General features: G+C 44.1%; 1 protein-coding gene across 1 annotated transcript; it reads right to left on the reverse strand.

Annotated features, from left to right (window-relative positions):
- Positions 1 to 853: 853 nt before the first annotated feature.
- On the reverse strand, positions 854 to 12562 carry luzp1 (leucine zipper protein 1; the record flags this gene model as incomplete). Its single annotated transcript, XM_083998946.1, has 6 exons — positions 854 to 1271; positions 1997 to 2290; positions 8518 to 8697; positions 8809 to 9398; positions 9930 to 12177; positions 12431 to 12562. The coding sequence occupies 5 exons, from the start codon at positions 12560 to 12562 to the stop codon at positions 2039 to 2041; spliced, it is 3402 nt and encodes a 1133-aa protein (XP_083855072.1). The 3' UTR covers positions 854 to 1271; positions 1997 to 2038.
- Between the last annotated feature and the right edge of the window lie 4381 nt (positions 12563 to 16943).

Consider the following 16943-nt stretch of genomic DNA (forward strand, 5'->3'; position numbering starts at 1 on the left):
AAAATACGCGACTGAGGACAGTTGCATCAGCTGTACGACAAAACACCATGGAAGCTGTAGCATGGTTTGAGGTTATAAACAATGCCCCCATCCTCACCTTTTTTTTCTACATGTGCATTGCATTTCATTACGTGCAAACTACCATCTTTTTGTCTTGATATGGTTGAAGCAGAATGGTGCAGAACAGGAAGCGAATTCCAAACTGGTGAAAATGACAAAAAAGCATAAATAAGAGGTCCCGGTCTGTCAGAAATAATGAGTGTTTGTGTGTGTGCGTATGTGTGTGCGCACTCCAAAAATGCGGCAAACCAGCAATCGTTTCGGCAGAGTGCATGCTGAGTCACAATCTTTCAAGTGCTCTTCATTTATTACTTTGAAACATGCAAATGTTCACGCAACATCCGAGACCTCAAATTAAATCCAGTTTGAGGTCACGTGCGTGCCAGAAAGTGGCGACACTGGTTAAAAATAAACCTGAAGTTTGAAATGTGCATGTGTCTGCTTCTTGTTTGTGCATTTGTTTGAATGGTTTGTGGATATGTGTGTGAGGAAAACATACAGAAAAGCAAAGATGAGCTCAGTAAGGAAAAGAAAGTTATGATACGCTTCTGCAAAGAGGGTAATTCGCTTCCTGTTTTTGGTCACATTTAAGGTAAAGATCCTTTAGTTTGTGAAATATTCTGCATGAAGATCCAGCCCCCGTGAGATGTACATACGTCTTTAACATCGTACTGTTGTTTGACTGCAGTTCGGGTTGTTGATCAGCCTTCCACAAAAGGTTGAAAAAAGTGACATATCCAGCTGTAATGGTCCTCTGAGAAAGGCTTTCTCAGTGTTTGAGTCCTTCCTCCTTCCTCTCACTGTCTTTAAACCCTCTCTGGCAGTCAGGAAAGTCTCCAGATGTCCGCAGCATGCCAGCCTCTCCCTTGTCAAAGTTCGGGATTACATTATAATACATCCAACACAAGAAGCAGAAGAGGATAGGTGGGCTGGTGAGGGGACCTCCACATCGCTGCACAGGCGCTGTCTTTCCATTTATGTCTCTTTAGGGGCAGAGAAAGTTCCGGATAGGAAGAGCCGTTCACATCTCCGTGTACGCTCAGGGTCAGATGTGTGGTTTGTTGTTCTATATGGCTGCAACTGCTATTTTTTCTTTTCTTGGTTTGTTATAAAAGCTGCAGATGTTGGAGATGGTGGTAATAGGTGCAGCCATTAGTTGATGGGAGACTGGTGTTTGGCTCTGATTTTGCCGTTGAGAGCTTAATGGAGTGCTGTTTAGGAAAAAACGAAGAAAAAGATCTTGCTTAATCTTTCATATTTTAATACTTTATCGCAACTGTTCATCTTTAGATACCTGATTGGTCCACAGATTTGAAGAAGGTTTGCCAGAAAGAACAAGGTAATTGGGCACTAATTATGGGGAAAATAGCGACTGTGTCGAGTTGGTGCTTTTCCAAACTAAATTATTACAGTTAACTTCCAGGGAAACATGGCGAGTCTTTCAGTTACTGCACAAATCACAGACATGTAAAAATGTGAAATCTATTGCATATATGAAGCATTACATTTCTAATTCTAATTCATTCAATCATTAATAATTGAATAATTTGTGAATATTTAAAATGGGAGTTACCTTTCCAGGGATTTTTTTTAGCTGAGTGAGTTTGGGTTGTCTGGTCTGACAAATATTTAGAAATTGGAGTCTCTTAAAATAAAAGAGGATTAGCTTGCAGGTTTAGCTGCAGTATTGTCTAGCTTTAAGGGCGACTCAGCAGACTGTTACATGTAGTGAGGCTGCGGCTTCCTGCTGAGGGGCTGTAGGCTGGGGTTATTAAACCACCACATAGCTGCAGCTGCAAATTTGATGTGAAATCCTCTTTAGAGATGTGATCATTAGAGCAAAGGTAATTAACATTATATTAACTTAATGAATGAGTCTCAGGAGTGAGAAGTGAAGAGAAGAGAAGACATGAATTGATAAAAAAAAACAGCTTACCTGTCCTTTTAGTTGTAGAAGTCCTGTTCAGACCCTGGCGGTCTAATGATGATGATCGGTCTGACGATGGCTCCATGGTCGGCTTCCCGCTCCTCCACTTCTCCCCTCCGCTCTGGCCCCTGACCCTTGACCCCGACCGGACCACGGCTCCCCTCCTCTGGAGGAAGCTCCCGGTGTCTTGGGAGCCCGGTCGTAGGTGCTCCCCAGGTGGTGTGAGTCGCTGCTGGGTACATGTCGTCTCCAGGAGGCCGGGCTGTGGGTCAAGTGTGGACTGTGATCTGTGCCATCAGCAGCCTGGAAGGAAATTAGATAAAGACCATTCTTGTAGCCAAACTGTCATCTGCAGCAGCAAGTCAAGTCCTTGTTTATATGTGGAGCGGGCTGGCACAAATGCAAACAGAGGCCAGTTCATTCAGTCCTATATTCTGGAGCTTTGGGCATTTTGTCTGGATGGTCTTGGGCTGGGCCTTGTTTAGGCTTTTTTTTTGTAATATGTGGGCATTAAATACATGCTGTTTACTGTTAACTGGTGTGTGACAAGGAAAGTCTGCCATGTGGACTTTTGCCAGGAGAAAAATCCCCGACCAAAAACCCCAAACATACCCCAAACTGAGAGATTTATAATTTGGTGGGCTGACTAGAAAACAAACCCCAAGTTACTAGTCTGTGGTGGCTGCAATGGCACGTCCCCTCTCATAACCTCAGTAAACCCTGCTCTAAAAAAGTGAGAGTTAGATGACGATGCAGTTCCTACGGCACACAGAAACAGCACCCCGCTCCTGTAATTTCAGCTTTAAAAAAGCACCATAATTAGTGACATTTGGTGGGTTGGAGTTGGCTTCTGATGCAGTTTTAGAATGCATTCTCGCTAATTGGCTTTAATGGAGCCCTGCTGGACTGCCTTTTCTCGGTCTCCCGGGGTAACAGACAGGAAATCAGTCACCAGCGAACCCTGCCAAGTGGGCGTGTTCAGTGTGGTCACTTCCTGCTTCACTCACTGGGGGAGGAAACGGCAAAGTGGCATATTCTCCTTCTATGGTAAGCTGCTGCTGCTGCTGCTGCTGCTGCAAGACCGTGGGCTTTCACAAGGTTGCCATGTAATGCATTTCCACTGTTCCTCCTACACTCACCAGGAGGCTTGCTCATTGTTTGACACATTGTAACAGACTGGAAGGAACAAAAATACAAATACACAAGACAAAAAAAAAAAACCTGGCAAGTAATAATGGAAATTTAAAAGAAAAACTTTGAAAATTACAATGAGTGTGCTGCACTATACAACTAAACAGCTTTTCAAAAAATGTGTTGCTTCAGTAGCGACACCACAAAAACTTTTTCCCAAGTGGCTTCCAAGTGTTAATTTAAGAATATATTTGGCCACAAGAGGAATGTCAGCCTGTAATACATGCTGTTCAGTAAGGTGATGTGCCACAGCAGGGGAAATCTGCTGGGAACAGCGAGTGCTGTCGTCATCACAGACCTGCTCCTGCTCACATGCCTTCAGCCTGGAAAAACCCACAGTTACAGGCCGTCACTAAATTATCTCTGGCAACACGGCATTACACAAAATAAAAGAAGAAAAGGGAGCAGTGCTGCTAGGTACATAACCTGTTCTAACCTTTAGATATAATGAATAGGACAGGTATGATCAAATGGGAAAATAGACCTGTTAAATTAGATAAGAAGATGAATACTACTCGTATAGAGAAGATAAAACAGACAGTTAGCTTAGCATAAACACTGGAAATAGGAAAAGCCTGGTTCTCTCGAAATGTAGTGTAAAAGAAAAGTCGTAATATTCACTTGGTACACATGAGTGGTTTTGATCTTGTTATTTATCTCTTAGTAATAATCATGTTTTCTAAAAGGATGTTTTACTCTTTATATGTAGCGTCTTACTCTTTACAAATTTACCATTCACCTCATGAGCTCTGAAGTTTAAGAATAAAAAAAAGGCTCTACATTAAAGAAGTAGTTTTCCAGGGGTTCACTTTGATAAACAAACGTGTGAGAAACCTCTGCTTTCTAATATAGAATAAATGCCAGTTTAACAACTGACACATGTGGCATGTCAGTGCTTCTGCAGAACAACTTATATCCCTGCTTTAAATCTGTCTGCCCTTGGTCTCACGCCCAATATTTGGGAATTGTGTTGCCTTGCCAACCCAAACTCTTAAATCTGCTCTCCAGAAAGAGCGTACCCCCGACGCCCCAGGTGAAATGTTTCAGAAAAATGTGGGATTCATGTTATTTATTTGTTCATTTGGTTTGTTTTATTCCAAGTGATGATCTGTTTATTGGTTATCAGTTATAAAAGCCATTCATTTGTTGCTTTTCAGGGGCCATTTGTACAGTGTGTCATGTCCGATGTTATGACCTACTACTGAAAACACCACGCGGTCCAACTTCAGCTGCTGTGCAGACTGTTGTTCCGGAGGGATTTTTCTGTGCGGGTCACGTTAGGCGAATGTTGAACAGTAGAGCAGCTCTGATCCCACACTTTACCTTGCTGCCACTGGTCTTTGATTCAACAAAGGATGTTTTGGTATCTCGCTCATAGGCCATATCGGCCCCGCTGTCCGCGGCCAAACATAAGTTCACGGCTCATTCATGTACAGTCTGAGGTTTCCTTCAGCTACAGCGGGGAGGAAGTACTACAATGCTGTTCTGTTCTGTACGCTGAGGTGTGGAGTGACTGCTGCAGAAAGCAAGCACTCCGTGTTTTAACACTGAGCTGTTATTCATATCACAATTGGGCTTCAAGTGTGTTTCAAGTGTCTTTCCCTGCTGGTCATGTCCATTATCAGACTTGTAACAAGAGTGTACAGTTACTGTATGCAGCTTTGATAGTGTTTTGACTCCTATGCTAATGCAGCTCTATGCTGACATACAGGTGATGTTTATCATGACTAGCATCTTAGATTAGCATGTAAACATTAGTTTGCTACATGAAAACTAGGACAATGGGATGATGGGAGTGACCCTAATGGGAAGCTGGTTAAGAACAAAACATTGGACCAATTAATATCATCATTAGGATAGAATTTATTTTTTGAATAAAATCTAGATGTTGAGATATTTGACTTGATAGAGGTGCTGACCATCCACTGACCTGCTGGAGGTACTAAGAAAGAAAAGCCAGAGGGTCAATAAAGTCGCATGGACTCATCTGAATCTCAGATGAATATCGCCAAAAACATTAGGCTTCATCCTGAGGAAAGTCGATTCATATCCGTCAATTCAGTGGCTATTGAGAAATGCCATTACCTACTGTGGCTTCACATGTTAACCAATAACATTGGTTTGGACAAATCAGAGGCAATAGTCAAGGTTAAACTGCTGCCATTATGACTCAACCATGACCTTTAGATAGGTGAAAATACATTCTCAGTCCTGTAAAGTTTTTAATACATTACATCCAAATAATTTATGCATGAGGTTAAAAAAAGAAAGAAAATCAATAACCCTTTTAGTTCCAGGGTACTTCAAAGAATTGAGCTTGTTGTCCCCTCTTAAATGCCTGAGTATCGATGATCAATGATCAATAGTGTCTTTCTGGGTGCACACTAAGCGGATTTCCATCATTACTTCTCTCTGTACTGGGACGGCTTAGAAATGAAAGATCAGGACATACAGATACCCCGTGAAAAAATGATCAATGGGATGTTAGTTAATAATGATCAGCTACATTTCACTCCCATCAAACTACATGTCTCCATCTGCAAGCTTGTAATAATACAACCGTCTTCTATCAACCTTTGACACTGCAATCACAAACTAATCCCAACCTCCCACTATCCTAAGTACAGCTGTATTTATCCAAACCTCTCGGGAATGGATGGTTTTCAGACCACTGAAATGTTCTGAAAATCCAAACCAAAGATGATCGGCTGCACTCCAAGACATGCTTCAAAGCCCAATCATGATTTGAAGTGTGTTTTTTTTGCACTGTAGCAATTTTCGCTCATAATTACTTTCCAAATGAAGTGGTCAGTTCATGCATCAAGCATCAGGACGAACAAGGTTTTACTGTACCACAGCGCCAACCAAGTGGGTTTAGGAAATTCCCATAATAAAGCACAAAGTGGATGACTGATGACAAAATGTACAGTTCATCAGGCCACTGATGATTTACAACATCTGTGCCATGGCAGTTAGGCGATAGGGTATCTCCAGGGTTACTGGGGACATAAGTGGTGTGTGATGCGGGATAGGGTGTGACGATAGAACGAGCAGCTGCCGCCTTAAAAAGCAGCACTGAGGTCAAGGCCGTGTGCTGGAAATGACGGGGGCGCTCACCCTGATAGAGTTCCTCAAATGCATGATGTGAAGTCACTTTGTTCATGTCAGGACTTGAATGACAAATTAAATAGTGGGGGGGATGGTGAGAGGATGGAAGAGAGGAGGAGGGAGGGGAGGAGTTAGAGACAAAACAAAGGTGGCTGTGCCCTGAGTCTGAATCAGCTCTGAAGAAGGGGGCGTTCAAGGTCAAGACTCAGTGTTACACAGATATCAATGAGGCTAATGAGAGGGATGGACCCTGTTTACAGCTCCAAGGACATGTTGGCTGTTGCAATTTGTTACAGTGGCTCAGCAGGCTGGAGAGAGATGAGTGTTTCAACATCTGTGTCCATTGTCTTTTCTGTGACTTATGTACTGTATACTGCAGTGTGCAAACAAACATCACTTGTGATTATGTAAGAAAGAGGCAGTGCATAGAACAGCTGCTCATTTGGGCCACAACAGATTGTGGTTGACATATTTTATAGTGGTGCTGATATAAATACATGAGTTTTGTAACGTACTTCTAAACATGTTTTTCTATGAACCTACTAGAAAAAAAATTATTTAAAAGAAGCTAAAACTCATATGATATTAATATATAACATATTAAATGTAAAATGCAAGTGAAATCATCAAGACTATAAATTTGATCAGGAAGTTTTGGTTATTTTAGATGCATTTTAATTGATTGGTGTTTAGAAAGATGGTCAACACTGAGCTGGGTTAAATGTCACAGATTTAACCAAACCACAAAACTGATAGATGGCCATGAAAATGCCCTTGCACTGCATGACCTTAGTCCAGGACATAACCAAGCCTTTTGGGCATAAAAGTTAGAAAAACAACAACATTTTGATACATCACAGGATCAAGGTTACCTCTCTGAGTTAATCTAAAAAAAAAAACTAAAATAACACAGTAAGTGAATTTTGGGAATATATATCTCTAGGATTATCCTCTGCAGCAAATCTCTGTATATGTGAGGAAAAAAAACAAATAAAAAATAAACAAAACAAACTTCAGATATCTGTATTGCCCCAAATCGTGAATGAGACGGTGACATATGAAGGGCTGTCTCCTTGGCAACGTCCAGTTTATTTATAGGGGAAAACATGGGGATCTTACTCAAAGGCCTCTAAGTCCAGGCTAGTTTGTCAAAGTGACAGACTGACATGTTATTGTAGCCATGGGGCCTGCTCTGAAAGCAGCATTACAGTCATTTGACAATATATTATATACAGTAATAGACAAGTAAGTCAATACTGTGGCCCATTAGTAGTTTTCACCTCATCTTTCTGATGACTTGTGTAAACTTTCACACACCATTAGGTTAGGTCATAGATATGCACACAATCTCACGTGTGAATTCATGTGCTCACATACACACGATCATCGGGCTCAGTCTGGTTTTTTATAGAAACAAGTTGCATGTCGAGTTCCTCCATACTGGCTGTGAAAATAAAACCTAAATATCTCAGCATTTCTTATTAAGATGCACCTATGCTATAATTTGATCTTAAGTAAAGTTTGTATAGAATAGAAAACACATAGAAACGCAGCCTGGCAGGGGCACTGACTGAAATGTGGTCGCGCATTTAAATATAAGAAAGCTATTTTCTTCTCCTTGAGGTTTTCCTAACCTTTTTTTCCCCCTGTTGAGGTCTTTTTCATTTCCATCCTCCCTCTGCTTTTTTTTTTTTTGTCCCACCCTTTTTTCTTTGTCCTTGCTGGGGCAGCAGGAGTGGGGCCTACAGAAGTGCTGTGCTAAGCTTGAAGTCGCAGAGCCTGGCGTCAGGGAAAAATACAAGCTGAGCTCTCATGCAAAGTGGACACACCAGGAGCTAAGCCCTGCGGCTGTACTTTCTGGACTTTTATCTTCAAGACAAAACTATGTGCAGAGGGTTACAGATTTTTTTTTATCTGACAGAGACTTTTTTTAGAAGCCACATATGCAGCAACAGCTAGTGGGGATGTTTGTGAGAAACTGAGAATGAATGAAGGAGTAGGACAAACATGTCAGTATATAAAATTTGTATGTGTGTAAAATCTTTTGAATTAGTTTCTTGTTGGTAGGATCTAGTTCCGCCTTTATTGTCAAGGCACAAAGTAAAATAAAAAATACAAAAATGAAAGTAAAAAGTAAAATTAAAGGGCAAATTCTGCTAAACCTTGCAAATTGTTTTGTGTGAATTCATTCTTTGTCAGACAGGAACAAAATCTAAAGCTGGTTGTCTTACCGGTGGTTGTTGTGTATATGATCGGCTCCAGGACTGGGAGGTCACAGGTGCGTGGGGTAAGGTCCTTCCCGGGCCGCCCATTTCCACACTGGGGGACTGAGAGCGCTTGCCTCGGCGCCCCACTGGTTCCTCCACTTCTCTAGGGCTAGCAACCCCGCTGTTGATCCGACGCATGTACACCTAGGGGAGCGAGCGACACAAAAAGGGTGACATCATGCAGCCATGAAGTCGTACACTCCTTCATTCCACTTTATTTTCACTTTTGTGTGAGGACTCCAGTCATTCTCTCACCTCAGCGGGGGATGGCTTGGCTCCCTTCTGTGCTGCAGCATTCCCACCGGCCCCTGTGCCGCTGTTTGTGTCTTCCATGTCGAAAGTGGTTGCCCGGTAAGCCCTCCATGTTGTTGTGGCTTCTCCCTCGTCTTCAGACCCCCCGTCCGTTATCGTCTTAGTAGTGGCTCCTTTTCCTCGGGTTGTCTCATCCACCGACGCAGCACCTTTGTTCCTCCAGGTGCTTCTCACGGTCACGTTCTTCATGTCTGCTAAACTGTCTTCTTGGGAGTGCTGGTTTTGTCTTTGGCTCCTCCAGCTGGTCACCGTGGTGGTGCTGCTGCTGCTGCTCTCGAAGCCCGACTCGGTGTCGTTGAAGTCTGTGGACGTTGTGTCTGGAGACTGGAGGCTGAAGTTGCTGCGCTGACAGCACAGATGGCTGGTGGTGGTCTCCACCCTGGAAGTGTTGTGGAGTTTGGACTTTGATGCGGAGTCACTGTGGTCATCCGCCCCACAGTCCTGGTCCTGGCAAGGTCGCAAGGTGATCTCACTCTTGGGGATGGAGATTTCATACGGGACGGAAATACTGCCGTGGTGCTCATTGCTGGGACCTGGCAATGAGAAAATAGGATCAAATATTTAAAAAAAACTACTTTATACATGCAGCAATAACAAAATATCATTAGTAATATACTTTTTTTTTCTTTTACCTTTAATGTCCAAAAACATCTACCAAACTAATGACAATCCCATCAACCTCAGCTTTACTTTGAGTCTAATGCTCCTGAAGTTTCAATTAAACATGTTGTAGTGAACATGCTAAACATCAGCAAATTAGCATTGTTATTGTGAGCATTTTCTTTTAGTTTAAGTGCAGCTTGGCAGAGCAGCTGGTGTGGCTGGAGACTCTTGATGTTGCTTATGTTTTATCTATTAGGAAGTTATGTCATCTGATAGCACTGGTAGAAAATATACATTTATATGAATCATCATGTGGGATATCAACTGATTAATGAAAATGTAAAAAAAAAAAAAAAAAAAACACCTTCATACAAATTGTGTGTGTATTAACTGCCTTAACTCATTTAAGCAAAACTGGTTTGTGGTTTTGATTGTGGTGTGGGATTTTTTTTCAAACTCACCTATGACGATGTTACTGGTCGAGGTGTGTCGCTCTTTGACAGGCAACGGTTCACTGCACACGCTGCTGCTGCGGCTGCTGGTTCTGGAGGAGCTCGGGTCGTTGGGGTAGATGGTTATACTACTGGTCATTTTACTGGTGGTGGTCACGACCGGCTTGGTGGAGATTTTGGGTTTGCCGTTGGTTGGCAGAGGTTCTGAAATCATCATTTCCTTCCTGTCGATCTCAACTATAGCGGGCTTGATGACGGCCTTCGACCTCAGCGCCTCGCGTGGGCTGCACATTCGCTGGATCTCAATTGCTTGTGAAGTGAGCATGGCCCCATGGTGGCCGCCGTCCGCGAACTGTGCCCTGTTGTGGAGCTCTTCATCAAAGGAGCTCCTGGAGGAAGAGCCCTCTGAATGCGAGTCATGGCCATGGGAGTATCTTGGATATCTGGAGCTTGGGGTCCTACTGCTTATGGTTGTAGTCGTCTTCTCAACCACAGGCTCCGGCTCAGACGGCCTTGAACCAGTCGACTCGGCATCGGAGGCGGAGGAGTGACCTTCTGACCCCTGGTCGTTGGGCTGCAGAGGAGTGACGTGTGATCTGTATGCCGTGTACGATCCATTGGCTTTAGACAGGTTGGGAGAGACAGAGACTCCTGAGTCCTGAACCTGGTCTATTGATTCTTGATCCGAGGCGGACGCCGTGTCCTTCTCTAGTGCAGAGATGCTGTTGATGTTCCCAGAGCTGTCGGGCATCACGTCGGAGTTGTTTGATTCGCTGTCACTACCTACGTACAACCTGGAAAACTTTTCTACTTTGCTCTTTTTCATCTCCCCGTCCGTCTGTTTGTGAGTCGTCTTCAGCGGCTTCTGGTCGTTAGCGGCCGGAGGGTAGCGACTGAGAACAGACACCTTTTTGACATCACTAGAAGATGAGCCGTACGTGGCTCCTCTCGACTTCTCCTCACGTCCTCGTCCTGTGTCTCTTATTCCATTATCGGATGAAATTGCAGTAGTTGGGGTTTTGGGTGTCCTCCTGCTCTTGTGAGCAGAGTGAGCAGAGTGAGCAGGACTGAGGGCTCTCCTCACAGACTTAGGAGACCTCTCCTCTTTGCCGAGCTCTCTGTTCCTCAGCATATTCTCTCTTTTATGCTGAGGAGAGAGCTCCCTGTTCCTGTGTTTGGGGGAGCCCGGTTCTGAGACAGTGGCTGCGCTCCAGTATTTAGGTTTCTCTTGTCTGAAACCACTCTTCACAAGAACTTCTTCATTCTCCGCTTTGCCGTTCTCCAGGACATTGGTGGGGCTGTTACTGCTTCCATTGTTACTGGGTGCTTTTCCGCACAGCTGGGTCCTGAGCTGCTCCACCTGCTCACTCAGTTGGCGAGCCCGGTTTCGCTCCATCTGGAACTTCTCGAGAAGTTCGTCATTTTTGGACTCGGAGTTCTTCAAATCGCCCTCAACTATCTCGAGCTGTTTAAGGCGATTCTTCAGCTTCTCTATTTCCTGCGTCAGCTCCTTTACTTTGTTGTCCTCCTCCTGTGAGCCTTCCAGGCCGCTGTTCTTCTCATTTTCAGATTTGTTTACAAGGCAGATGTCGTCATCGGGCGACTTGAAGTAGTCGAGGTTCTTCTTGTGTCCGTCCAGTTTGCTGGAAAGGATCCCTGTGGATGAAAGCTCATCTTCAATTCGTGACCGCATGAGATCGGCCCGGCCTGGGTCTGCTGACATGCCGAGGCGATTCTTCTGGAGCTCCAGTTTTTCTGTCAGCTTGAGAATGATCTTCTCGTCCTCCCTCTGTTTCTCTAGTAGCCTCTTGCGCTCGCTCACAAAGGTCTGGGTGATTCCCTTGAGCTTCTCCAGCTCCATCGCCAAAGCCTGCTCTGCTCTGTCCAGCTTTGTCTCAGACCCTTCCACCTCCTTCAATCGGGCTTTCAGACTCTCCAACTCAGACGAGAGCTTCTTAGTCAAGTTCTTCTCCTCGTTGAGGCTGAGGCAGAGCTGGCTGCAGTCAGATTTGCTTTTTCCAAAAGCCTCTTCCAGTTTCTCCAGTTCGGCCATTCTACGTTGTAGACGTTCGATCTCAGCCTTTAGCTCCTTTGTCAGGTTTTCCTCCTCTTCCAGTTTCTCTCTGACTGTGCGGCAGAGGTCCTCAGCTTTGCGTACCTCCTCATCTTTTCCCTGGATCTTCAGAAGACGCTTCCTCAGGGCCTCCACGTCACAAAGCAGGGAAGAGTTGCTGCCCTCTGCCTGGATGATCTTGTCCTGTAGGGGAGAAAGATTTCAACCATTCATGAATCTGCTGTGCTTGTGACACACACACACACACACACACACACACACACACACACACACACACACACACACACACACACACACACACACACACACACACACACACACACACACACACACACACACACACACACACACACACACACACACACACACACACACACACACACACACACACACACACACACACACACACACAAGTCACAAATGAACCAGTACTGACCTGTATATCAAGCAGCTCGTCCTCAGACTTCTGCAGTTTGTTGGTGGCTTCTTCAAGTTCATCCAGTCTTCGGCCAAGGCTCTGCAGCTTGTGCCGCAAGTGGCGATGTGTCATGTCTTTATGATCAGACATGGCTACAAACTATGAAGTTTTGTTGCTTATGTTTGATTTGCTGCTCAGATTATTTGATGACAGCGTTTTGGGGGGGTCCACATTTGTGTATTAGTCCTTTAGGCTCTCCAGGAAATACTCCTTTCTCTTGGTGGCCTTGGTCTTGCTTTCTTTCAGGGACTGTCGCTTTATCCTTCAGAGCGGCGTTCAGCAGGCGAATCTGTCATCTGTAGGAGGAACAGAGGAAACAACAGTTAGTCGTTGCTAATTTGTCAATGATAGTCATTTACATTCTCAAAAGAGAAGAAAAGGACAGAGAGGAGATCAGCTGACAGCACACTGGAGCAGACGGGTGAACTGTATGATTGTACAGTTCCATCTAATTGCTATGATACAAACCATAGGACAGGACAAAATGAAGCCAAACACCAACGCATCGACTATAAAAACACACACAATTTGGCATATGCACAAATAAATCTTGCTCTGGCTAGAATTACAAAACAACAGGGAATTGTTTTGTTTTTTCAATTACAATGAACTGCACAGTTCTTCTTTTTTACCTTTCGATGACTATGTATGTCACCTTGTCTGTCCGACAAAGCAGTCACGTGTGTGAATATGGGGGTTTCAACATGCCTGTGTGCAGGCATACTCACAACAGACATTCACACACAAACACACACACGGACACACACACACACTTTGCTGTTGTATCTAGCATTGATTTCTGCTTGCCTGCCTGCTTCTGCTGACAGCAGCATATCTCAATAACACCGGCCTCCTTCACATACCCCGTCTGCACACATACACGGGCCATCACCGTGGTAACCACATCCCAGGCCCGTTAGAACATAACACCATTCACAGTCACCTGGGATGGTTTCACTTTGCAATAAAGACTGCATGGCATAAACACAAAGAAAATAATTGCTACAAATATGGATATTAAAGCTCTGTGTCCTTAACCTTGGTACTCGGTGCATTTACGTCACAGGTTGGCTCATATCTATGTTTCTACAGCCATTACAATTTGCTAGTTTCCATCTGTGGGCCCAGCGTGGCTCAATGTGATGAGAACATGGACTATTAGCACACAGCAGTCTACCTGTCAGCACGACCCCCATAAATCTAACAGCGGATGCTTTTGGATTTATACATGATTCAGGTAGCAGGCTTTCCTGCTCCTTCTAAATCCTATTACTCCCCCCTCCCCCTCGTCGTTCAGCCGAGCTTCCCCCACTGACCGCAGAAAGAAATTGACCCGGGGCTAGAACATAGCATCTGCACACATCATCACTTATCGATCCCTTGACAGCCAGCCACCACTACATGTCTCCTCTTCCTCTTCATATACAGTACCATGTTCAAAGGCTGCCTCTTAAAGCTACAAACCACTACACGTAAAGTTTTCCTTCGCATTAAATCACTTTTAACACCGTGAAAACATCAGCTAGAGCAGTAAATTCACTAAGTCCTTTTATGTATTTGAATTGTGTGCGTACATGGTATACAACAAGGTATAACTTGCCATTATGGTTTGCTCCAGCAAGGCTTCGTATATTTTCTATCATTTCATTTGGTGTAAAAAACCCAAACCACTCTCCCCACAATTCATTGTAAGTCTCGCTGAACATAAACCAAGGCAATGAGCTTTGAAAGTCAATATGGCAACGATTACTTTATGAAGAAGTACAATCTGAATTCAAAGCATTCAGCTGCAGCATTTTAATTATTCTTTACTTTCATGAGGTCTGGTGGTTTGGTAATCTTCTCAGTGCAGTGCGAGACTTGAAGGAAAAAAATGGACGTGGAGTGAAGAGGGAGCAGGGGAGAAGACAAATGAGGAAAAACATCGGAGAGAAAACTGCTAGCCTAGCTGTCCGCTTAAATGCCAAAACACCTTAGTCAATAAAGTCATTTTTGTGTTGCATTAGCTTTGCCCAGCTGTGGCTTGTTAAGTGAGTTGTAGACCGATTTTTCTTTGTTGTCTTGAGGTGGTCACTGTGGTCCAAACCTGTCTTGACTGATCCCTTTCCAGTGGAGTAAAAATACTATGAAAAAAAAATTCCCATGCATCCATTAAAAACAGAAAGCACTCGTTGGCAACAAAAATAGTTCAATTCTTTATGACAGCTCTTCAGACTACACTATGCAGCTCGGGGAAAATAAAACCACTGAAAAACTTATGAGAATGACAATGGGCCTAAGGAGAAAAAGTGATCCTTGGACACCAGAGAGGATTGATATTTTTACGATCCGGTGGTCCTATGTCCTGTTCTACTTAATAATGAAACATCCTTCAAGTTCAGTCGATATAACATCGGCCTCAACAGATTTCTGATTGGATTGTAGATGCTTTCGGATGATTTTTGAAGTTCGGCGACTCCATTAGAGTCCCGTCCTGGTTAATAATGACGTTTTTGCTAGGTCCAGCTACTCCTGGCTTGGCAGGCTGCCTACCTCTCCTCTCATTCTCCCTTTATTTCTCTGCCAGCTTTCTCTACCTCCCCTCCCTCCATCTCTCCCCTCCATCGCTCTCTCTCAGACACGCACACCGGCGTGGCCAAGTGGGCGCTTTTAAGGGGCGGCGGTGCGTGCAAAGTGACTCTGGCAAGGGCCCGCCTCTGCCAAACCAATCAACATACCTGATTCACTTATCGCAGGGCTGGAGCCTCATTAGCTACATTCACGACAAGACAGGAGGGAGTTCGAAGGATGGAGGAGAGTGAGGTGGAAAAGAGAAGAGACGAAACCAGTGGAGGAAAAGGGAGGTGAGGTGAAGAAATATTAATATTATAAGTATTAAATCTTAAATCACATATTCATTCCATTAGAACCTCGACCCATACAGATAAGTGCTCATAAACTCTAATATTTCTATATTACTTTGATTTTCCAGTCCTGGCTGGATACCTATTAATCAGGGGGATATTGTGAAATTTATAGTCATCATCAAGGTTGCAGCATTATAAGTAAAAGATGAGGAGTAGTTTGGCCAAGAGCAGGTTTGGAAACAGAGAAGGGAAAGAAGGAACTAAGGTGGGAGGTGGGTTGCTGAGGTATTCAGTGCTTGGCTCATGTTGAGCACAGAGTTTCATTCCCCCGTTCTGTGCTTTGTTTGACAATTATGGAAAACCTGGAGGGGGGTAAGGGGCTGTGAGGCAAAGAAACTGACCCCTTTTATGCAGACGCATTCCTAATGACGGACTAACCAGGGCACTGCCAGTCCCTCGCTCTGCCTTGAATGCTCTTAACCAGGCCACTAACAGACTCTCTTAGGCCCCGTCTCTGCTGAAGCTCTTTGCAAACCAGGGCATTGTCTGGGTCCGATAGCTGGGACTCTAAGAATACACGAAAATGTGTCTAATATGTCTAAGCTTTATCTGCTCTGAGCATCAGGACTTTGGTTTCAAAACATCCCTCTGACTGTCTTTTTTTTTTTTTTTGCAGTAGTTGCATTGTCCCGATTATGCAGCGGAACCTGTGTACATTCTGTGACCACAGGACCACAGTGTATTGTCTGCATCAGAAAACACTCTGAAAACAGCTTAAATCAAGCCCCAACTGGCTGCTCAGTCCAACACTGTGTTACTCTGGCACCTTCCACTTCCTGAAACCTGGACAGGAAGTTCCCTACTTGACCCTGCACTCCATTTTGCACTCTGCTGCTGCCGTTGTTACGAGACGACGCGGGGCACAGAGACTGTTGACCGGCAGGAAAAGGGGTAGGCTGCCGGAGTGCATAGCTAATTTGAGATGTACGGTACTCTTTCTGAATAAGTCTATGTAGCTCTGTGGATAGAAAGTTAGTGTGGGGGTACAAACACGTTAGATAAAGCCAGACCACTGCTTTGCCAAAGACCCCCAGTACAGCACATTAATCTGAATTTTGGCCACTGCTCACATTATCAGCACATTTATTAACATCTACCGGTAGTTAATATCTAAATCCTTAATTTGTTTAGTCTAAAGGTTTTATTTTTATCACATAAAAAGGCAGGATTTGACTGACTGTAGCATCCTTCATTCACTTTCTTCAGAAGGAAACGTGTTGCTTCCACACTTCTACGCAAAATGCTGCTCTCTTTGCCTGTAGGGGGCGACATAAATGCAACGTCACGTTCTGCGATTTATTTCCTTTCCTGTAGGTGGCTCAGGTTGGCGTGTGTAAAACTGCTCACAGCCTCCCATGAGGTGAATCTGCAGCTTGCTACACGTGAGTTATTAAGCATGTGACAAAGTTGTCTAAAGAAAGACAAAATGAGGACCAAACAGATGTCGAAAGATCGAGGGACTTACTTGTTAGTAAAACTTTGAGAGAGTGCAAGCAGCGGAGTGGATGGACCTCTTCAACACACACACACACACACACACACACACACGGCAAGGTTACAATCAT

Source organism: Trachurus trachurus, assembly GCF_905171665.1.
Source record: "Trachurus trachurus genome assembly, chromosome: 22".
NCBI lineage: Eukaryota > Metazoa > Chordata > Actinopteri > Carangiformes > Carangidae > Trachurus > Trachurus trachurus.